The sequence below is a fragment of the Arachis hypogaea genome, chromosome 15, assembly GCF_003086295.3.
Source record: "Arachis hypogaea cultivar Tifrunner chromosome 15, arahy.Tifrunner.gnm2.J5K5, whole genome shotgun sequence".
NCBI classification, from domain to species: Eukaryota; Viridiplantae; Streptophyta; class Magnoliopsida; order Fabales; family Fabaceae; genus Arachis; species Arachis hypogaea.
Window position 1 is genome coordinate 21,223,826 of NC_092050.1, and position 23,303 is coordinate 21,247,128.

General features: G+C 36.1%; 4 protein-coding genes across 7 annotated transcripts; 1 reads left to right on the plus strand and 3 right to left on the minus strand.

Annotated features, from left to right (window-relative positions):
- Positions 1-12,751: 12,751 nt before the first annotated feature.
- LOC140179149 (uncharacterized) lies at positions 12,752-13,435 on the minus strand. Its single transcript, XM_072217800.1, has 2 exons — positions 12,980-13,435; positions 12,752-12,808 (listed from the first exon to the last, which is right to left on the minus strand). Exons 1-2 carry the CDS (start codon positions 13,433-13,435, stop codon positions 12,752-12,754), a joined length of 513 nt encoding a protein of 170 aa, XP_072073901.1.
- Positions 13,436-13,741: 306 nt separating this feature from the next.
- Positions 13,742-14,224, minus strand: LOC112748076 (uncharacterized). Its single transcript, XM_025796285.1, has one exon. It carries the CDS (start codon positions 14,222-14,224, stop codon positions 13,742-13,744), a length of 483 nt encoding a protein of 160 aa, XP_025652070.1.
- Positions 14,225-16,364: 2,140 nt separating this feature from the next.
- LOC112749923 (uncharacterized) lies at positions 16,365-19,778 on the plus strand. 4 transcript variants are annotated; one of them, XM_072218834.1, is made up of 3 exons: positions 17,307-17,471; positions 17,921-18,001; positions 18,151-19,778. In XM_072218834.1, exon 3 carries the CDS (start codon positions 18,197-18,199, stop codon positions 19,613-19,615), a length of 1,419 nt encoding a protein of 472 aa, XP_072074935.1. In that variant the 5' UTR covers positions 17,307-17,471; positions 17,921-18,001; positions 18,151-18,196; the 3' UTR covers positions 19,616-19,778. The 4 variants fall into 4 exon arrangements, with proteins under 4 accessions (XP_025654139.1, XP_072074935.1, XP_025654140.1 ...); XM_025798355.3 differs by having other exon boundaries at positions 17,311-17,471; positions 17,906-18,001; XM_025798356.3 differs by having other exon boundaries at positions 17,311-17,471; positions 17,943-18,001.
- A 965-nt stretch (positions 19,779-20,743) lies between these two features.
- Positions 20,744-22,562, minus strand: LOC112749924 (uncharacterized). The gene has a single exon (XM_025798357.3). The coding sequence runs from the start codon at positions 22,203-22,205 to the stop codon at positions 20,937-20,939; it is 1,269 nt and encodes a 422-aa protein (XP_025654142.1). The 5' UTR covers positions 22,206-22,562; the 3' UTR covers positions 20,744-20,936.
- Positions 22,563-23,303: the final 741 nt, after the last annotated feature.

The following is a 23,303-nucleotide window of genomic DNA, read 5'->3' on the forward strand; positions in this document are numbered from 1 at the left end:
TTTCTCCAATAATGTGGTTAATGCAATAAAAAACAACATCAATAGTTTCATCCAATTCACCAGAACATATGATCTAGAGAAGTAATTGGGTGTTCCTCTAATTCACTCGAAAGTCTCTAAGGACACTTTCAATGGTATCATCAACAAAATGAATGTAAGATTCAATAGTTGGAAAGCTTCATTCTTGTCTCTAGTAGGGCCAACAACAGTGGTGAAATCTATCATTTGTTCTCTTCCTAGTTATACTATGCAAACTGCCTTATTACCTACTACTACTAGTAATATTATTGATCGTAAATGCAGAAATTTTTTTTTTGGGGGAGAAACATCACATACAAAAAAAGTTCATCTTTTAAATTGGAAGAAAACCAGAAAACCCAAAATCTCAGGAGGTCTTGGCATTAGACATGCAAGAGACTTAAACCATCCCTTTATAATGAAACTTGGTTAGGGCTTGATAGAGAAGAAAGATAATTTATGGGCAAAAGTCCTAAGAGCAAAATATAATTGTGGCAATGACATTATTCCAACAGTCACTAGGAGAAAAAATATGTCCAATATATGGAAAGAAATTTGCAGTACCTAGAACCGAGTGGAGACAAATTCTATTTGGCGTATTGGTGATGGCTCTAAAATTAGATTTCGGGAGCACAACTGGGTGCCTAACTTGGGAAGACTCTATGCTTACACTAATTAGGTCATAAATCCCCATGAGAGGGAAGAATCACTTATGGATTTTCTTTCAATTTCAGATTCTTAGGATGAGGAAAAGCTTGATGAGGTGCTGCCAAAACAAGTGGTTAGAGAATTCTGGCCATGTCCCTACCTTCATCTTGGAAGGAAGTAGACTCTATTGCCTGGGCTCCATCTTCGGACGGAACCTTCAATCTCAAATAAGCATATCAAACTATTATTGAAGACCATGATCCACCTGATTGGTCTTTAAATTAATCTGGAATTGGAATGATTCAAAAAGAATCAGAACTTTCTTATGGCTAGTAGGCATGAGGCTTTGCTAACTAATGCTGAAAGATGTAGGCGTCACATGACAAGTGTTTAATTGTCCAAGATGCAACAACAATCAAGAAATGGCAATTCATGTTCTGCGCGAATGCACTTTTGCGTATCTTGTGTGGCAAATACTTGACATCCCAAAAGATTTAATCGACTTTTTTAACCAAGATATAAGAAGTTGGCTAGGGATTAATATCTCCAAAAGTAACACTTGGGCTACCGTCTTCGGAACTGATGTGTCCACCCTTTGGTATCTGCGCAACAATGTGGTAATTAAAGGGCAGATGATGGACCCGAATGAAGTGGTGAAATGATTAAAGTTTGCAGTGCAGAGTTTGTAAAGGTTATGAGCATGAAGCGGCCTACGAGGTATCTCAATTGGACGTCCGAGCATCTAATTAGCTAGAATCCTCCTCCGGAGCACACAGTCAAGGTTGATGGTTCCTTTTTTTCCATCAATAACAACGTTGCTTGTGGTAGAGTTTTCAAAAATCACTTAGGTAGATGCATCGTGGGGTTCTCAAGTAATTTGGATAGTCGCTCTATAATGCAAGCAAACTATATATGGGAGATTCTCAAGAGCCTCCAGGTAACAATTGCTAAAAATTTTAATCACCTAATAGTGGAAACAGATTCTCGAATGGATATGAATTTTATGAAGGAGGGATGTCCTTCTAGCCACCCCTGCAAGTCTCTCATTGAGGACATTAGTATTCTCTCAAGTCGCATCCAGCATGTGGAATGGTCTCATATACTTCGAGAAGGTAAGAGTATAGCGGACACTCTTGCAAAGAAAGGCCATTCTCTCCTTATTGGTCCCATACTTTTGATTCTCCCGTCCCAATGTTAGTCACAATCTTCTCTTAGATTGGCATATTGAGATTTACAGGTGTTAGATAGTGTGTTAGTTTGGTTTTTTCCTTTCGTGTGTTAGGTCTTTGACCCTCCTTTTCCACAAAAAAAAAAATTATAAGGACATTTTAGACATTTTAAGTTTTAAGTAAAATTTTAATAGAATGAAATTTTAAATCGGACCTATTTGAGTTGGAACTGATTTTGAGAGAAAATAATGGAATTGAATTGAATTTCATCTAAACTAATTTAATTATTTTTGTTTCAAACACTGGAATTGAATTCAATTTCTATGAGAATTGAATTCTAAGGAGTTTTCAAACACCCTTAAAAAAAAGAAAAGAGAAATTAAACAAAAAATAGTTAATAGATTAGTGTCATATTGCAAGGAAGTTTTCTACGATCATATTTTTGCTAGACAGTAGACACTGCCAAATTTACTATTGCAGTTTTTTCTTTTGGTCAGGCTATTGCAATTTATTTGTATATTAAAATTATTTTCTTTTTTGGTAACATCCTTTCTTGTTTATTAGACTTTGCTGTATAGTTTTTTCTATGCATTTTTTTGTTTGGTATATTCTCTATGCATTGTTATACCCAATGGAAGAAGTACTATTGTACTATTTGGATGTTTTGTGGGTCGTCTTCTCTTTATTTAATCTTATATTGATATTGTTGAGAAGTATGTTTACTCTTTTGAGTTTAGGAGTTATTTGAACAAAATTATAGAGAGTAGGTTGGAGATACAATGTTGTCGCTATCCCGCAATGTCCTAAGTTTGTCATTCCTAATGATAGGGATATTCCTGCAAGGACTACGATGCTCAAGTTAGCATGGGTCACAAAAAAAATAAGATAGAGATCATATATGACTGCACAGATTTGGAATAATGCATATATTTTATGAGGTTATGATGTTACATGCTTCTCTTATGTGGGTTGCTTTTTTCATGAGCCACTCTCGTTATATGATGCTCGATGTCTTATTATAATCTCTCTTCATATGATGTTTTTAGGCCTATATATAGTTAATGTTGTAACATTCTCCTTTAATAGTAGCATGATGGTTACAATATAATAATTAACATCTTAAAATTAAGTTATTAGGCATTAGAATGAGTTATGAATGAGGAGTTATTATCCTATTTATAACATATTCTTTAGAATCCGAGAGAATACTTAATCATCAAATTAGTTCCTTAGAACTTCTTATACACTCTTGAACCCGATTTTTAGTATTGGGCTTATAAAAATATTCCAGAACAAATATTGTTGTAGTTCGGGTTTTGGAGCCTATTTTTTATAGTAGAAATAGGCTTGAAAATATCAAAGTATGGTTTGTAATTGAGAAAAGTAGCAGTAATACTAAATGGGATAAAATATATTTTTTTATTTTAAAATAAGCTAAAAATTTTAAAATTATCCTTAAAATTTATTTTGTTTTAATTTTGTTCCAAAAATTTTTAATTTGCATCAAATATATTTTTAGCGATTAATTATTTTAAAAATTTAGAACCAATTCATCAATAATTTCACAAAAATAATCTTAAACACAATTAAATTAGATATCATTATCATGCATTATTATTTAATTAGTTCTAAATTTTTTAAAAATTTATCTGTAAAAAATATATTTGATATAAATTAAAAAATTTTAGGACAAAACTGAAATAAAATAAAACTAAAAAATATTCTTAAAATTTTTGATAAATTTAAAAAATATATATACTTTATCTACTAAATCCTAGGACATTAAAAGAAGAGTCCATTTGTGGGGAATTAGGCAAAATGGACAAGCCTTCCGAAGATTAGTGAAAAATTAGTTCATTTAATTTCTTGCTCCAAACCGCCTACTCGGAAAATGGAGAATTAGTATAAAAGATTAATGAGAAGTGGTGGAAGACAACGACGGATATGGCATTACACTATTATTCCAGTTCTATCTCACTCTCTAGCGAGATTGGATGCTCTAAATTTTTTTTTTGTCACTTAAGAGAATAAAGTATAACTTTTTATCATATATTTTATAGATGTTCCTGTCAGGAACTATCTTCCGAAGTGTAGCTCGTTAACACCCGAAAGGCTCCTTCTCCAAGACCTTCAGGTGAACTGCATGCTCTTCAATGGCCAGACCCCGTGTGTTGGACCTGCAAAAAGAACTCCGACGCTCAAATCAGTAATTGATCTTTATAAATACACTTAGAGTTCTTTCTTAAGAGTGAGTGAAAATGAATGAATCTATAGTCCTATTTGCCCTGTATTTATTGTTGCACAATGGCAACCATTATGTACATGTCATGCTCGAGATATATGTCGGCACTCTGGAAGTGCTCGGAGTCGATTATTTTAATAAGGCAAAGTATTTGAATTTAAAATTCAGTTCCGAGGTGTAGCATTATGTATCTGAGTTATTCGGGTACAGATCACAGCCCCCAAACTTGACTTTCAGTTGTTTTGTTGGGAGCAAGTTGAGCTTAGTTTCTTAACGCTATTCCTCGAGACTTTATAAGCTTGTCCTAGTAGCCCCCAAGCTCAACGCATAGTCGTTTTGGCAAGCTTGGGTTTAAAGCACGTGTTTTAAGGGATATGAAGGGTGCGCACCATTTCTCAATGCGTTTAATGCAATAATTACTACGTCGTAGTTATCTCGAGAGAATTTTGTCTGTTCAATATTTGAAAGTAGGTGAACAGTTACACTTGATCAAATAGCTAGAGATAAAGAGTGATTTAGATTGTGTGTTAGTGGATATTTAGATTTTTATTACCTCTTCCTATTCACACATTAGGAACCGTTTCTGTGTTATTTGCACAAAAATTACCCAGTGAAGAAAATTACTTTAAGAGGTTAGTATTGTTTTTTTCTTGTTTCCTGCCATCTTTGTCTCTGTTTCCTTTCTTGTCTTCTCTTTCCACTTTCTTAACATGGCTAGAGACAAAATAAAAGACAAAATAATAGAAGTATAAGGTGACATTTATGTGTGGGTACATGCGGATGTTAAATTTCGTGCTTCTTTATCACAACATGGAAAAAATTTCTGAACTTGTTGCTAGTAACTGTGTTAGGATTGGTATGCCAGTGGGTGTAGAATTTCTTCCTTGTGGTGGTGAGGAGAGGGTATGTGAGAAGAGGGATGAATAGGCTTATTTTTATGTTTGCATTTTGTCTGAGTTAAATGTGAAGTTTTTTTTTACTGACTTTGAATGCAAGGTGTTAACACAACTAAATTGTGCTCCTTCACAGCTACACCCCAATTCGTAGGCTTTCCTTTGAGCCTATGAATGTCTGATGGAGTTCCTGGAAACTCCTCCCTTTCTAAACATCTTTTTTCTCGTTGTTTCAATCAAAAGGGCTGCATAGAGGTCTTTGGGCAAATCTTAGTAGCTACCCGGGACGATCCTTCTTTGTTTTATACAAATCTTCTTTTAAAAGTTTCAAAGAAATATTTGTAAAAGTACGGTCGTTTGAGACTGAATATCTGTTTTACTTAGATGATGAGTTAGTGGAAAAGTTTCTGCTTTATTGGTGTCCCGAGCTTATGCAAATTTTAGATGCTCTAAGAAGAGATGAAGAGGACAGTTTGGTTCTGGAGTTCCTAATAGAATGCTTTTCATCAAAAAAGTTGTTGTCTATTTCTGATATGTTAAAGGTTGAAAATGATAAAGAAGCTTTGAAAACGTATATAGGTAATCTTTTGACATAGGGTAGGAATTATGTTTTGTGGAAGACCTGTTTCTCAAACTTATGTTGCTTGTTTGTTACAGATGGGAAATTTCCGAGCTTATCGTCGACATGAATGAGATTTTTTTTGGACCATAAAAAGAAGAATGACAATGAAGTTTCTACTGTAGGTGTCGGGAAGGACGTGGGGGTGAACCCTGCACAGTCATGTGCTCATCCATTGAAAAGGAAGAAACCAGATTCAGAGAAGTCCATTGATGTTCTTTCTGCTGCTGATTTGGATTTGTGGGAAGAAAATAAATTGGGGAAGCGGTTGCAACTTCATGGTTTTTCTAGGGGTGTGAATGCTCAGTCCCTTTGGAGTGAATAATTTCCATTTCCTGAGTTGGCCGACAAAGTCGCCAACACCCAGTCGATGTGAGAATGCTGAAAGAGGTTGGAAAAGAGGCGGTTGGACAGTATATGCAGGTAAGAAAGAAGTTTAAACAACTTAGTTTAGTTAGTATTGTGTTGTAAATGAAATCTTTGGCTATGTTTCAGGTTATTGGTGCCAAGATGCTTTGTATAGGTCGAACTACGGAATTGCTCGGAGTTGAGGAAAAGAAAGACGCGAGTAAGGTGTTGGAGTTGCAGAAATCTTTAAAGGAAAGAGATGAAGTCGTTATTAATGTGACGTCGAAAATGAAGGGTATGGAGGGAGAGATGTTGAAGCTACATGATCATATCCGAGCTTTGCAAGGTCAGATCAAGGATGCTGACAATGAGAAAGGCAGGTTGACATCTAGGGTGCATGAGCTTGAGAATGAGATGCTGGAGATGTTCGCAACAGGGTTTGATTGTGCTGTCAACAGGGTGATGGCATTTGCTCCTAAATTTGACATTGGGGATCTTGATGTTACCAAGATAGTGGTTAGTGACAAGCTTGTAGATGATGAAGCTGTTTGTGAAGCAAAAGATGATAATGCAGAGACTATTGAGAAAAACCCCTGACTTTAGGGCTATCTATTTTGAATTATGTTGTTGCTTGCTTGAACTCTTTGTTCTATGTAGTTGGGTGGATTATATGGTGTATAAACACCAATACTTTTGTTTATTTTGGAAAAAGGTTATTTCCTTTTGACGAAATGATATAACGCTTCAGTCGCGTATTTTGAAATTCCAATTTTGTGTTTTGTTGGTTAGAAAGACTTTTGTAGGTAATATGAAATAGTATTTTAAATGCTTTGGAGAATATCCTCCTATACGAAGTGGGCGGCCTCATTAAAACCTCCCCGAGTAAAATCCTACATGGGATAAAATCTCGGTGGTAGGAAAAAGAGTATCGCTCAGCTTTGTGTTGCATACATAATTACATGTAATAAGAACATAATGACGATATATTCCATGTTTAGAAGCTCGGTCCCTTCTAAGATTTGTAAAGAATATGTTACTTGTCCATGTACCTTTGATACTCTGAAGGGCCCTCCCACATGGTGGGGAGCTTTCCCTGGCCTGGAGGTTTTTGAACATCTTCTACCTTTCGTAGGATGAGGTTTCCTTGTTGTAATGTTTGCGGCCGCACTCTTTTGTTGTATTTCTACTGTATGTCAATTTGCATTGCTTGCTATCGAAGACTTGCTGATTCACGCTCCTCATCTAATGTGTCGAGCTCGGCTCGCCTATTTTCATCATTGATGTTGACGTTTGAAAGCTCGGTCCTTAATGATCCTAGTGAGATTTCCATTGGAATCATTGAATCTGCACCATAAACTAGCCTGAATGGTGTTTCTTTTGTTGTCGAATGTGGTGTGGGGTTATATCTCCATAGGATTTTGAGAATTAGATCGCCCCATTATTCTTTGACATCGGCTAGTTTTTTTTTTTCGCAAGGCCTACAAAATGACTTTGTTAGCAACCTCGACAAGCCCATTAGTCTGAGGGTGCTCGACGGAGGAAAAATGGTGTTTAATGTTAAGATTTTGTTAAAAAGATTCTATCTTTCTATCAGTAAACTGTCTATCATTGTTAGTTACGATATCATTTGGTAAGCCATATCTACATATAAGAAACTTCCATATGAAAGATTTTACCTTGTCCGAAGTTATTTTAGCAAGTGGTTGCGCTTCGATCCATTTTGTAAAATAATCTATCGCAACTAGTAAAAAATTTTACCTGGCCTCAAGAGACCGAGAAAGGTCTGAGGATTTTAATCCCCCACCTATGGAAAGGCCATCCGATATCATATGTGTGTAATAGTTTGGCTGGTGTGTGTATTGGTGGTGCACATTTTTGGCAATTATCATAGTGTTGGACTTTATCCATGCAGTCTTTTTGGAGTGAACGCCAGAAGTATCCTACTCTTAGCAGCTTTGCAGCTAGGTGGCATCCTCCTATGCGTGTGCCACAAATTCCCTCGTGTATTTCTGACATTGCAAGGCTAGCCTCTTCGGTCCCCAGGTACTTCAAGAGTGGTCGAGATAATCCTATTTTGTATTGGTCATCGCCTATTAGGGTAAAGTAGCTTGCTCATTTTTTGAAAATTTTTGGGTTTCTTTTAGATGTAGGTATATTGCCTGTTTTCAAATATTCCGCATAGGGTGTTCTCCAATCTGTTATCTGTGATAGAGCAAAAACATTTATGCCGTAAATACTTGGTTCCACAAAGGTTAGTTGTGAGAATACTGGAGTTGTATCAACGATTCGAGAAGTAGCTAACTTAGATAGAATGTTTGCTCTATTATTATCTTCCCTAGGTACGTGTGTAATTTCAAAATATTGGAAATTCTGTATTAAATTTTTTGCAATGTTTAGGTATTGCTCCAAAAGGGGGATCCCGTACCTGAAAATTGCTATTTACCTATTGGACAACCAATAATGAGTCACAATAGACTTTGAGATGTTGGATGTTCATTTCTCTTTCTAATCGTAGGCCGGCTATTAAAGCCTCGTACTCGGACTAGTTATTGCTTGCTGTGAACAAAAAACTTATCGACTGCTTGGCATATACACCGGTCTTGTCTTTGAGGATGATTCCAGCTCCACAACCATCCTCATTGGAAGCTCCATCAATGTACATTTTTAAGATGGAAAAGGTGTCATCGGCTATTGTAAATTCAATGATGAAGTCCGCTAAAATATGTGATTTCAATGATCCTCTTGGTTGATATGAGATGTCATATTCAGAAAGTTCTATCGACCATTTAATTAATTGGCCCACCAAATCTGGTCGCGTTAATATCTGGTGCAGTGGTTGATTTATCCGAACTATGATCTCATGACTTCGAAAATAATGGCGGAGCCTTCTTGATGTGATTATCAGGGTGAATGCCATCTTCTCGATGATTGGGTATCGAGTTTTTGTATTTTGCAACATCTTGCTGACGAAATATACTAGGTGTTACTCCATACTCGTTTCTGTGACAAAGACAGAACTAATAGTATTAGCATAAATAAAGAGATATAAATAGAGTGGTTTACTGTATTCGGGTTTGTACAATATAGGTGGAGAGGTGAGAATATTTTTAAAGTTGGAAAATGCTTGTTCGCAATCATCTGTCCATGTGAAACTCTTGTTCTTTTGTAGGCTAGAAAAGAAGTGATATGACTTTGCTGTCGCCGCTGACAAAAATTGTGAGAGAGTTACAAGGTGTCCATTATAGCACCCCGAATTTTTGAAAATTAAATAATTATTTATTTATAAGTTATTATATTATATTAAGATTTTGTTTTTTAAAAAAATTATTTTTGTTAACAAAAATAATTAAATAGAATTTTATTATTATTAAAGTTTAATTTAATTATAATTTATTTTATTAGTTTGAATTATTTATTAAAAATTATTTTAATAAACAAAATTTATTATTATTATTATTATTATTATTATTATTATTATTATTATTGTTATTGTTATTGTTATTGTTATTGTTATTATAATACTTGTTCCATTTAACTAACCGAAATCATTAAAGGGAACAAGAAAAATGGATTTGAGAACATGGCTTTTATGCATAAATGCATATATACAACCATAACACCTCATTAGTTTCATTCATTAAGTGTATATAATCATATAATCATCCTTCATTAAAGCCAAACGTGGCTTATGCTTCAATATATATATATATACACGTTGGCGTTACTTTTGTCCGGTAGAAATTGACGGTGACATAGCTCCTCTTCCTCTCGAGTTCGGCCAATTAGAGTTTTAGGAGACACAGACGATTTCTGACGTTTTTTCTTTCGGTAGCTCGGTCAGAAGGCTTCTCTAGAGCTTCGAGTATTTTAATTTTGTACGGAGGTAGGGTTTAGTAACTTTATAATAATTAAATGTGAATTTGATTAGTGAATATTGATTTTGTTGATTATTGTTTGAATTTGAATGAGTTTATGTTGAATTATTGTTGTTTCTTGTGATTTGTTAGTTTGGCTATGAGGAACAGCTTAGCTGTAGTTGTTTTAATATTTTTGAGACTGTTGTGATGTGGTATTTTGAGGAAATTAATGAGATTTGGTGGTTGAAAGATTAAATTAAAAGTTGAGAAAAATCGGTAACCCAAAGACTCGAAAACGGATTAAAATAAAAATAATATTTTGAAAAGAAGGGGCTAAGGGTTTCGGTTTTGGTATAAGAGGAAGATTAATATTTAAACTTTATTTTTGAAGGGTAACATTGTATTTGTATATAAAAATCGAGGTATAATTTGTAATTATATAAGTTTTTAGGTATTTTGGGTAATAAATAGAGTACGGGAGGTAAAATGGATATTTTATAAAAGTTTAGGGTTATTTTTATAAATATGAAAATAAGTGAGGGTTCAAATATAATTTTATAAAATATTAAGGTTAAAAATAGAATATTAAAAATTCGTGGTTTAAAAAGTAATTAATAAAAGTTTAAAATAAAGTTTTATAAACTAAATTTTAAGAAAAGATATATATATATATATATATATATATATATATATATATATATATATTATTTAAAATATCTTATTTATATTATTATTATTATTATTATCTTATTAAGAATATTATCTACTAAAGATATTATTAATATTATTATAAGTCATAGAAGAGCAAACAGAGCGATCTTAAAAGTTTTAGAGAACGCAGACTCATTTAAAGTACTTTATAATTCTTTTTTATAAGACACTTAGGGAAAGGCGAGGGAATAATGTGAAGATAAATTATATTATGGAATGATAGAAAAGAAAAGAAGAAGAAAGAAAAGAAAAGGAAAGAAAAATATTAAAGAATCTCTGCCACAGGAGAGCAGAGAACAAAGATTAAAAGAACCTAACGAATCTCTGTCACAGGAGAGAAGAGCACAGAAAAGAAAAGAATGTATTAACTAAAGGGATATCTGCCACAGGAGAGCAGAGGACAAAGATAAAGAAAAAGCTTTAAAAGACTGTCTATCACAGGAGAGCAGATGCAACCTTGTTTGAGCCTTAGTGCCAAATGTATAGTGGAGACGCCCACACACTGAGAACTGTTTTCCATATGTAAGCATATTACAATATATTTAAAAGTCACGTAAGACTTATATGCACTCTGTATGTATCTGGAAAGCCATACATGGGACTCGTGCCCAGGTAATGTCGGAAGCAAGTAGGCAACCGACACATGAGCTCATGGCCTGCGATAGGACTAGTCATGCATCATCCTTGTTTGCGTATATTTGTTTGTGATTGTGTTTTCTATGATTGTGTGTGCTTATGATTGGATTCTATGTTCTGTAATTACTGAGTTAGATTATACTTTGTTGACTGTTGTTATTTACTTAGAACATAACAAAACAAACTTAACTAACTACCCTGACCATACTAAGAACTCTCCAATTCTTACCCCCTATCTCCATATCTCTCAGTTACAAGTGTGAAGGTTCAGTGCAGAGCTACAGGAGCATAGAAGATTATCTTCACAAGTTGAGTTGTTAGATTTTATTTTTCCCTCGTTGTTTAGTGTTTTTAGTTTTTAGAGGGGATATGACTTGTATTTGAGAATAATGAAATAAAATTTTTGGATTAAAAGTAAAAACTTTTTATTTTCTTAACTAAAATTTCGGTTCGTACTCGCGAAGGCTCAATATTAAATAAACATAGTATATAATTAAAGGAATAGAGGTAAGTAGCGCTCGGACTTTTAGTACGATCATGAGGTGCTAAAAGTTAGGGTGTTACATCCAGTCAATTGTTGCACGTCTTTGATTGTGCGTGGAGATTTCATTTCTATTATAGATCGGCACTTCTCTGGGTTTGCCTCGATCCCCTGATGGGTTAACATGAAACCAAGGAATTTGCCTCCTTGAACTCCAAATGCAAACTTCTCAGGAATCAATCTCATATTGTATCTCCTGAGCTGTTGGAAAATTTCCTCGAGGTCGGAGCGGTGTCTACTTTTAGTTTCTGATTTGACAACCATGTTATCAACATACACATCCATGTTTCGACTGATTTGATTTCAGAAAATCTTGTCCATCAACCTCTGGTATGTTGCTCCTGCATTCTTAAGACCAAAAGGCATTACTTTGTAACAAAAATTGCCATGATCAGTTATAAATGCGGTTTTATCCTAATCTTCAATATGCATTTGTATCTGATTATAACTTGAATAAGCGTCCATAAAGTTTAAAACTCTAAAACTCAATGTACTATCTTCCAATTTGTCAATATTCGGCAGGGGATATAAATCCTTTAGGCAAGCCTTGTTTAGATCTGTGAAGTCAATGCACAAATGCCACTTGCCAGAGGTCTTCTTTACCATGACCACATTTGCCAACCATGACGTAAACTGGATCTCCTTTATGAAACCTGCACTCAATATTTTCTGGGTTTCTTTGATCGCTGCTTCTTTTCGTTCTTGTCCGAGATTATGTTTTTTCTGACGGATTGGACGAGCTTTGGGGTCCAAAGCAAGCTTATGGCACATAACATTTAGGTTGATTCCAAGCATATCTGCTGGTGTCCATGCAAATAAATCCGCGTTTGCTTGCAGTAGGGCTACAAGCTTAGATGTTTCTTCTACATTGAAAGCATAGCCAATGTTAGTGCATTGTGATTCATTGGTAGTAAGATTTATCTTGCGGAGGTCATCTGTTGGTGTTGGTCATGCTTCTTTATCACATCGAGGGTCAAGCTCGGCTAGTAGAGGTATATCATCAGCATTGTACACCGAGTTGATCTGCGGGATTGATTCTGAGGTCGATGGTCGGACTTTTAGCCCAATGTTATAGCATTATCTTGCCTCCTTTATGATCGGAATGTATTGTTGCGATGATGTCATCCTGCATATGAAACTTAACACACAAATGAATCGTAGAAATAATAGCTCCAAAAGAATTCAATGATGGTCGCCCCAATATGATGTTGTAGGGGGCTTACGCAATCAACCACTAGATATTGAATATCTAAGGTTTTGAGTGGGGATGGTATCCTAAAGTCGTCCTTAACCATACATAACCTGTTACTAGAACCCTTTCTCCGGAGAAGCCAACTAGCTCTTCGGATGAAGGTTGCAAAGTATTCTTGTTCAGCTGCATCTTCTGAAATGTTGATAAGAACAATACATCGGCGCTGCTCCCAGGGTCCATGAGGACTTTTCTAACTTTTGTGTCTCTTATGGTCACTAATATCACCACTAGGTCATCGAGATTTGGGGTTTGGGATTTGAAGTCAGATGCTTGGAAAGTGATACTCGGGGTGGAGCATGTCGGCTGATGTAGCCTTGATCCCTCTCCTTCGAGGGTTAGCATGGTCCTGTAGTTTCTTTTCCTAGTAGAGCTAAAAATTCGTCTGCAGGTGAACCCTCCTGAGATGTAATTAATGATCTTTCGAGTCAGGGGAGGTGGGTTTGAAGTAGTCCATCTTGCATTATCTTTTGCTACTGAAGTTGAATTTGGTTGTTCTGCCATTGTAGGAGAGGTTGTCGCATCCTTTTGGATTTTGCCGTTGATATATTTATCCAGTAGCCCTTGTCATGCCAATCGCTCTAGGAGGTCTTTTGCTACTACACATTCGTCAATTGTATGTCTGAACATCTGGTGAAATGCGCAGTGTTTGCTTTTGTCGACATATTTTCGGTCTTGATAGGTCCCAGCCCTACTGGGGGTTTTGATGATTTTGGCATGTAGGATCTCTTTGATTATATCTTCCCTCCTTGCATTGAACTGTGTGTATGAGTCAAACTTCGGTGTCAACTTAAACGGCTTTTTGTTGTCTCAAAGGTTGTTTGTTCGACCTTGCTTGTCATCGTCTCTGCGAGGTAATAGTTTTTCCAATCTTCGAGCTTCCCGTAGTTCTTCAATTTCAATTTGTCCAATCGCTTTATCCCTGAATTTTGCTAGCGTCTTTGGTTTTGTTACTACAATGGCCTTGTGAAACTTTCCAAGGCGAAGCCCGCTTTTCAAGGCATGTAAATGAACCTCGGGATTTAGATCGGAAATTTCCATCGCTGCCTTTGCAAACCTCGTCATGTAGTCTTTCAGACTTTTGTGTTGTCCTTGAGTAATTGTGCTAAGATAATCTGAGTCTCGTACATAGATTTTGGATGCTGCGAAGTTGTTTACAAATAGATCGGCAAACTCATCAAAACTAGCAATGGAACTTGCAGGCAAATTTGAAAACCAAAATAAAGCAGCTCTATTCAAAAAGGTTGGAAAGGATCGACACAAGATAGGGTCAGAGGCACCATTTAGTAACATTATGGACTCGAATGTGGTGACATGCACTTTGGGATCGCCAATCCCCTCATAAGGCTTCAATGTTGTTGAAAGTGTAAATTGGGCATTTGGAAGTTCATTATTTCTTTGAAAAACGGATTCGTTCTCCACCTTTCTGTCTTGTGAAGTGTTCCTCCCATCTTTGTGTTTTCATCATTAAGATTCTTGCGTTCCCCATTCTCCTTATCGTTATTTAGTTTAGCTGCTAGGGGTTCGGCCATTTTTTGAACCTCGACCTACAAAGCAGCGTTCATAGCCAAAAACTCCACTTAAGTTGGACGTGCTTGTGGAGCTATAGCATTGTCCGTCATGATTCAAGAAACCTTGCAAAAAGAAAAAGAAAGAAGAGTGGAAAAAGGTAGTAAAATGTGGGAACACATTTTGAAAAATAGGTCCATAGGCGCCAAATGTTCCTATCAAAAACTACCTTCTGAAGTATAGCTCGTTAACACTCGAAAGGCTCCTTCTCCAAGACCTTCAGGTGAACTGCAGCTCTTCAAAGGCCGGACTTGTGCGTTGAACCTGCAAAAAGGATTCTAACGCTCAAGTTAGTAATCGATCTTTATAAATACAATTAGAGTTCTTTTTTAAGAGTAAGTGAAAATGAATGAATCTATAATCCTATTTGCCCTGTATTTATTGTTGCACAATGGACCGTTATGTACATGTCATATCCGAAATATGTATTGGCACTTTGAAAATGCTCGGAGTCAGTTATTTTAATAGGACGAAGTATTTGAATTTAAAATTCAATTCCAAAATGTAGCATTACACATTCGAGTTATTCATGTACGGATCAATAGATAAAATTAAAAAATATAAATTTAAAAGATATTAAAAAATTAAAAATCATATTTTATATTTTTAATTAAAAAAATTTAAGAGAATCGATTTTTTTTTCTAGCAATAACCAAGATTTTTGTCATTTCGCAATAACCAACCATTCATTCATTTATATTCTTCTTATGAGAGAGATATTAATGAAAGATTGAACATTTTATGAACTTTTGATATTAACATTAAAATAAAGGAAAATGTGTATTTTTATTACGGTTACATGCATAATTTTTTAATTTAATTTTTCTGAAAAATGACTTTTTTTTATGGAAGTAAAAATATTGATAAATTTTAATATTATAACTTTTGGTGTTTTTAAAAAATGTGACAGATATATAAATTGGGGGGTTTGATTTCTGTACTTCAAATTTTTAAATTTTTTAACAAAAATCTCTCAGTCCGATTTCTATATCTCTCATAAATTGGATGGTCTGATTTCTGTATTTTTTACAAATCGGATGATCCGATTTTTACTTCTCGATTCCACATTTAAAAATAATACTTCATCAGTTTATATTTTAAAAAAAATAATATTGTTACTCCAATATCAAAAATAAAAAATGGTGAATAACATTTTGTATTTTTATGTTAAAGTTAATTTCTTAATTATAATGGAGAAACAAAAAGTTAAGGAGGCTTAGGATTCAATGGTCCCAAAATGTTTGGATCATTAAATGGTCCCATAACAAAACATGTTTTTTAAATTTTTTTAATAACTGCTAAATAGTCTTTTTTTTAATTTTAATTACAAATTAATCCCATATATTTTATTTAATTATAAAAACTATTTTTTATTTTATAAATTATTATTTTATCATTCATCTACTATGTTTATGAACAATCAAACGTTCGTCGAAATTGTGTTTTCTTGAAAATCAATCGATTGGATTACAGTTTATCACAAAACAATCGATTGGAAATTGCAAGGTAGCATAGTTTTCGCATAAATCAATCGATTGGTCATATTACCTAATTGATTGAACGATGAATTAAATGTGAATTTTTTATAATTCAATCGATTGTTTATACTGCTTCAAAATAATCTGAGGTCTCACAATTCAATCGATTGCTTTTGTTACTCAGTGGATTGAATTCACCAAAACAATATGGATTTGCCAAATTCAAAGACAATTACCCTTAATCAAAACACAAAACAGCATTGCATCACAAGCATGGGTTTAAGAAAGATCCAGCCCCACCACTTGAATAAGAATCCAACAAATCAGAAACTTATTTTCAGTCAGAATAAAAAGTGAAAAAAAAAAAGAAAATTGAAAAAGAAAGTGATTGAAAATGGAGACCATTGAATGTCTTTCTTCTGAGCCAACAAGCACTCGAGAATGCACTCTTTACAAAAGACATGACCTTTGTGGCAGCTCATGGGGTCAATGAAGGGCTTCAAGCAGAGGCAGCAAGCATCGAAGGGCTTGATGAAATCCTTGCCCAGCCTCTCCTTCTGGGTCCCATACCCTACTTTATTATACTTTCTTTATGCTGTTATCTGCGGACAAGGTGTGGCAAGTTCCATAGATGTTTTTTACCCTATTTTATGCTGTTTTGGTGAATTCGATCGATTGAGCAACAAAAGCAATCGATTGAATTGTGAGATCTCAGGTTGTTTCGAAGCATTCAATCGATTGGAGAGTATAAACAATCGATTGAATTATAAAAAAATCCACATTTAATTCATCGTTTAATTGATTGGATAATATGACAAATCGATTGATTTATGCGAAAACCATGCTACCTTGCAATTTCCAATCGATTGTTTTGTGATAAACTGTAATCCAATCGATTGATTTTCAAGGAAACACGATTTCACAGCCCTGGACAAACGTTACGGATCAAATATAAACTTATAATCGATTGGAATAGCAAAATCTAATTTGTTCTTGTTTTTGTTTTTGATTGTTCATAAATATAGTAACTGAATAATAAAATAATAATTTATAAAATAAAAAATAATTTTTATAATTAAATAAAATATATAAAATTAATTTATAATTAAAATTAAAAAAAAATTATTTAGTCATTATTAAAAAAATTTAAAAAATATATTTCATTATGAAACCATTTAATGATCTAAACGTTACGTTATGTGGCCATCAAATCCTAAGCCTAGTAAGGAAGTAAGGAACTACTTTAAGCTATAAAGAAAATGGTTAGGTTAGTTATGTGATGTAAAAGTAAAACAATAATAAATAATTATTTGAATTAAGTGTTAGCCAATTGCAGAATGTAGCATTGGCAGAAGCAGAGCGGAGAGAGGAGTGAGGTCAAAGTGGCATTCTCAAAGACGAGCTGACTACTTTTGGTGCTAAAAAAAAGTCTCAGGCTCTCAGCTCTCAACTCGTTGCGTGCTTCCCTACTTGCCTTCCCCTCCCTCACTCAGGTGAATTCCTTTCCTCTTCATTTGTGGACCAATGCTTGGCCTTCTTTCCCCATTCAAAGTTCCATACTTCTCTATCAATTTCCTACTTGCCTTTTTTTCTTCCTCTACTGGGGTTTCTTTTAGGGTTTTGTGTGTGCTCTCTTTTTTTTTTTTTTTTTTCGCGTGAAATTGTTTTCAGCTTTCTAACCCCTCCTCAGTTCTCTTTCTTCTCACTCTGTATTTCCTTTTTTAAAAAAAATGTTCCATTCTGCTGCTCCCTGTTTCCTTTCCTCGGTCAATAAATATATTCGATTTGGAGAATCCCTTAAATTAAACCATTATGATGCCCGCATTTGTAGAAATTTTCTGGTAACATAGATTGCTTTTTGCGTGATATTATCATTTCCCCTCTTCTCCTTATGTATGTTATATGATGGTGTTGCCATTTGTGCAAGGACAAATATTGTTAGCTGCTTCGATATAACTTTGTAGGAAGGGGATTCCTTTCGGACTTTACAGAGATGGATTTCTAAGCATGACGTCAAATCATGGTGAATAACTATGCATAATGACAGCCGTCCACCATGATTTGTTCATTTTCTACAGTTGTATTGGTTGACATTGTAATTTATCACTCAAAATGCATAGAAATTATCATCCAACTCCATTAGGACTCTGATCATTGCTTATTCGGTTCCAGGCTATTTGGAGAAAGTAAGAACTTGGGCGTTGTAAGTAAGTTAAGCATGATAAGGCGGTCGCCAAGTCGGAACCAGAGGTCCAAAGGCATCAAGGTGAAGCATGTTCTGCAGATTATTCTGTTGCTTTGTGTTTGCTTCTGGTTGATCTATCAGATTAAGCACTCACATGATAAGAAGAAGGAATTTGATGACAATACTGCACATCAGATTCCAAAACTTGGTAGAAAAGACCTTAATGCACAAAAGGTTGAAATAAATCAAAATGAAAAGCATGAGGAAGAAGTGGAAGATGAGAATATCGTGGAGGAAGAGGATGAAAACAAGCATGAACTCCATGAACAAGAAGAATTACAAGAAGGAAAAGAAGAGAGCCAGCACGGAGTGAGGGGACAAGAGGAAGAACAAGTCGAAGATGAAAACAAAGGTGAGGAGATGGAAGACAGACAAGAGGTAGGAGATGATGAGATAGATGAAAAGAATCAAGAGAATTCAGGGAGGGATATTAATCATGACGAGCTCATTGATGAAGAGAAAGATAAAGAAGAGGAGAGTGAGGATAAAGAAAAGGAGGAGGGTTCAGTTGAAAACCACAACACTCATGAGGCCCGGGAGGAGCATTACAAGGGCGATGATGCCTCCAGTGCTGTGACTCATGATACTCATTCAAGTAGCACTGAAACTGAGACTACATTTGCAGAAGAAAGTAGCGGGAATCAAACTGATTTGGATATTAAGGTCACAGGAGCTCAACTGATGACGGGGGAGACTTCTAACACAACTTCTGGTAAAGAAACTGTAAACAAGACTTTGCCCATCCCAGCGGATAGTTCATATCTAAATAATACCAACAGAACACATTCTCACAATAACTCGGAGACAAGCAGTAATTTGACAGTAGCACTAGCAACCAGTGCAGCCAGCAATAACATGACAGGAACTGGAGCTGACACTTCATCTAAACAGAATAACACGGGGATATTTTCCGAATCAGACCATGCTCAAAATAATACAGTGAACGTAACAGTCACAGGAGAAGGAACAGAGCAGGGAGGCAATAGAGGATCTGAAGAAAACCTTCCTGATTCTAAGGCAACAGACCCTATCAAAACAGAAAATGGAGAGGTCGATGCAGCTGCTGGTGAATTTCAAAAGGTAACAGGATTTGTAGCATTAAACAAAACTGTGAACAAGGATAACAGTGAAACAAGCAACACACGGAGTAATTCAAATTTGAACATGAAGAACACAGATGTCAACGACAATGACAATGAGAAATTGAAGGATGACACTCAGACAGGTGAAAGTGGAGAATCATCAGGGTCATTCACTGGGAAGGGAACTACTAGTTCAGATGATCATAATGCTACTGATTTTCATGTTATCAAGGATGTGATGACTGATCCGGATAAGTTGGCCGGTATTAGAAATGGAATAGATAATAGTGACAAAAGTGCAACAGAATAAACTCGTAACATGGTCATGTTTTGTAAGTGATAAAGTTTTTCTTTTTGACCTTGTGTAGTTAGCTAAACCCTTCCACTTGATCCCCTTGTAAGTGTGTTTGAAAAACGTACTAAGGTAGTTTGGTGGATATTCATATCAAAGTCTTTAATTCTTTGGTAGATTAGTCGAATGTCTCATGCTATACAATCCTTGTCTTCATACTAGAGTCGGATAAAAGTTACATACTTTGTGCTAAGAAAGGAAAAATGTGTTTCAAGAGAATGGACAGCAAGGATACAGCACAACGTGAACCAAATTGGTGACTAGCCAATTTCTTACGATTCATTTTGGGCGTTGTGTCGTGTGCTTTTCAAAATTGTCTAAATTGGACTACGTTACGTGTTTGGTCATTGCTTCTATACTTGAATCCTCACAATCCTATCACCGTCGTCTCTTAGTTGAAATTTCTTCAATCTTACAAACAACTATGGTTAAATTGAAAGAATGTTAACTTGAGGAAAATCCACTGAAATAAGCCCCAGGCTCTTCTAAGCCGTTTGCTCCTGGCCAATGGCCACGCATAATTTTGAAGAGAATTTCACAGCAAATGCTGTATCCTATTATTCCTTTTCCACTGTTCTTTATTCATTTATTTATTTTGTGCCTCTTTTATTTTGAAGTCAAGAACAATTTCATTCACGCAGAATTTTGGAGTGTAAATGAAAGAGGGGGATATAGGGATGAAATTCTTAAAATAAAAAAAAAATGGGGATACTATAAAAATTACAAGGTACTTCTTAAAAAAAAAAAAAAACTTATTAAGGTAGAATACATAGACATCATATGTTAATTAACGTATATGTTGGAGCGAAAGTAATGTGCGGGTTCCAGGAAACCTGATTAAGTTATTATATACATGTCCAGTAATGGTAGCAATGAAATCGTGCAAACCTAAGCGTGACAGAAGATACATGTACTTGAGACAGCACATAGGATTCTCAGGCTCAATCTCGCATTCCGTTACAACGCACGAGACATGAATTAAAAATTCTACTTGTGCCAGAACCAATTAATTGAAAAACAGAAGCTTTACGAGACCTAATCTGTAAGCAAAATACGAATCCAAAACTTCACCAAGAAGTAAAAGAATAACAAAAATAATACTAAACTGATACTTCCAATCTCCCAACTGTACATAGTTCTCATCGAAAACCGTAAAAAAACAAAAGGAGGGTTAGTGCTGAATTTGATCCAGCGCCAAGAATATTAGAGTAGTGTTAGCTGAACTGACAGAAACGGCACTCAGAATACGACAAAAAATACACACACTATGTTTTTAGTTCTACTGCCTCAACTCCTTTCGGAGCTTCTGAGAAAACAATTTGCAAGCGTCCATGCTCAAGTCCATCGCCGCCGCAAGAGCAACAAAAGCCGCAGCATCCTCCGTGCAAGTCACATGCTTCACCCCAACCTCCACCTCCGGCTTGCTGCACTTCCCCTCACCGTCCACCCTCGCCGACATCACAAACCCCTTATACATCAACATCGGGTCCAACCCGAAATCCACACCCGATCCCGATCCGGGTCGAGACCCGGACCCCAAATCCCAGCTCCCATGTGGAGTGCTCACAGGGGTCACGCCGGTAGCAACGTCGATGGTGAACTTTCCGCCATGCTGGGAGCTGATAGTAGCGGCGGCCAGGGTCACGGGATCGGCGGTAGCCGGAAGCACCTCGAATCGGTACCCTACGGCGTTGGAGCTGTTGGGTTCCCGCCAGGCCTCCAGACGACCCCAAGGCTTCCAGGTGCCGTCCCCGTCGGGTCGGATTATGAGCCATGCTCCTGGGTTGGATCGGCTGACCCGGTGCGACCCGGGTGAGGGAACGAAGGGCGTGACCATGGAGGCCGCGGCGACTGGCGAACCCGACAAATCGTGGACTGTGATGGACCATCCCTTCCGCTCCGCCATGTGATTCGCATTAGCCGAAGAAGATTGGAACTGTCCCTGATTCTTGTCCCGAAAGCTGAACTTGCAACTGAAAACCGGTTGCTTCACATCGCCTTTTACTTGAAAAACCTGCGGGCTGCACTCCGGTTCGCCGTCGAACCGGAACACAAACCTGGGGTCGGGCTCAGCCCGGACTGTTAGGTGCAGTGACTGGGCGGAGGAGGATTTGTCGTCTGCTTTGGCGAGGTTAACCCAGCCGGTGTGGAACGTGACGGGTTTTGAGTCTAGCATGGTGAAATCGATGGGAACTGAGATTTTGCCGAGGAGTTTGGGTGAGGAGAAGAAGGAGAAGGAAGTGGCTGCGCGGCCCTTGTAGAGGGAGATGGTGATGGTGGTGGGCTTCTTGGAACTCAGGAGCTTCTCAATTTGGGGTTTGGTGAAGTCGAAGCATGCGGCCATGGAGTGCGGAGTAGGGTGCGTGTCTGAGGTTATAGGAACTGTGGCCGCGTGGGATCGCTGTGAACCTGCTCCCCTGAGCTTGATCTCGCAGAAGCACGACGAAGTGGAAGGGTGCACCTTGCCGGAGAAGGAGGGCTTGGATGACGCCGGTGATTTCACGGCCAAGTTTCCAACGAGGAGCCGCACGTAGTGGCACGGATCCATGTTGAGATGAGACTTGATGAGTTTATGGAGGGAAGGAATAGGAGAAGACTGAGTATATATGCCAACGCCTTTTTCTTTTTTATTTTTAATTTAGTTGATGGCTGACAGAGTGAAGGCTTCTTTGTTGAGTAGGAAAACTGGAAAACTGGATGTGACAGCCTGTATCCTTGCATATTTTGATTTATTCTATTTTTCTTTCTGTTTTTGCTTCCTCCCTCAATTTTCTCTGCAATATTATGGTGGGGACGTTTTATCTTGCAACAACTAATTCTTAACTGTTATTTTTATTTTTATTTATATTTCATATTCGCTTGTTCTTTTTTGAAGAAAATATACTTATTATCAGTAGCAGATTACTTCAGTTATTTTTGGATTTCGTTTTCGTCTGGTTTCCCATTATTATTTTTATTATCAGTATCTCCAAAAATTGCACGTAATCACGCTAAATCACTCCCACAATCTTCCTTTTTGGTATAATTCGTACATAGGAACAATTTTACCTCAACAATTATTCTTTCCGGTTCTAGGCTTACCAATCTTCTTAGATACTATTTTCCAAAAGTAAATGAATAAAGAATCTAATTTGAGATCATCAAATATTAAATATAAAAGATATACCTGTATATGTATCCAAGAAAATATAGAGATGATAATATCACTTTTAGGATAATATTCTTTTTTAATTTATATAAAATATAATACAAAAAATCATATAAAAAATAATATTATTAAAAATAAGAATACTATTATCATTTTCTCAATATATATATACACACGGACGGATTTACGCACTAAGGTATGGGGACAAGTGCCTCCTAACCTAACAAAATTTTAGTAGCATATAATAATAATAATAACAATAATAATAATAATAATAATAATAATACGTGAAACATCCTAAATTAATTTATATTTTTTAATCAACAATATTAAATATACATTAAAATTAGTCATTAAAATTAATTATTAGTATTGTTCGTGCAAGGATGCGCGGCTCCGTGCTATACGTCGGCTTCCGTTGGTCAATGAAAGAGACTTTTGTTCTACAGCGGAGAAACGCCAAGCTTGAGCACGAACCGGGTGGAGAACCTGCAAAAA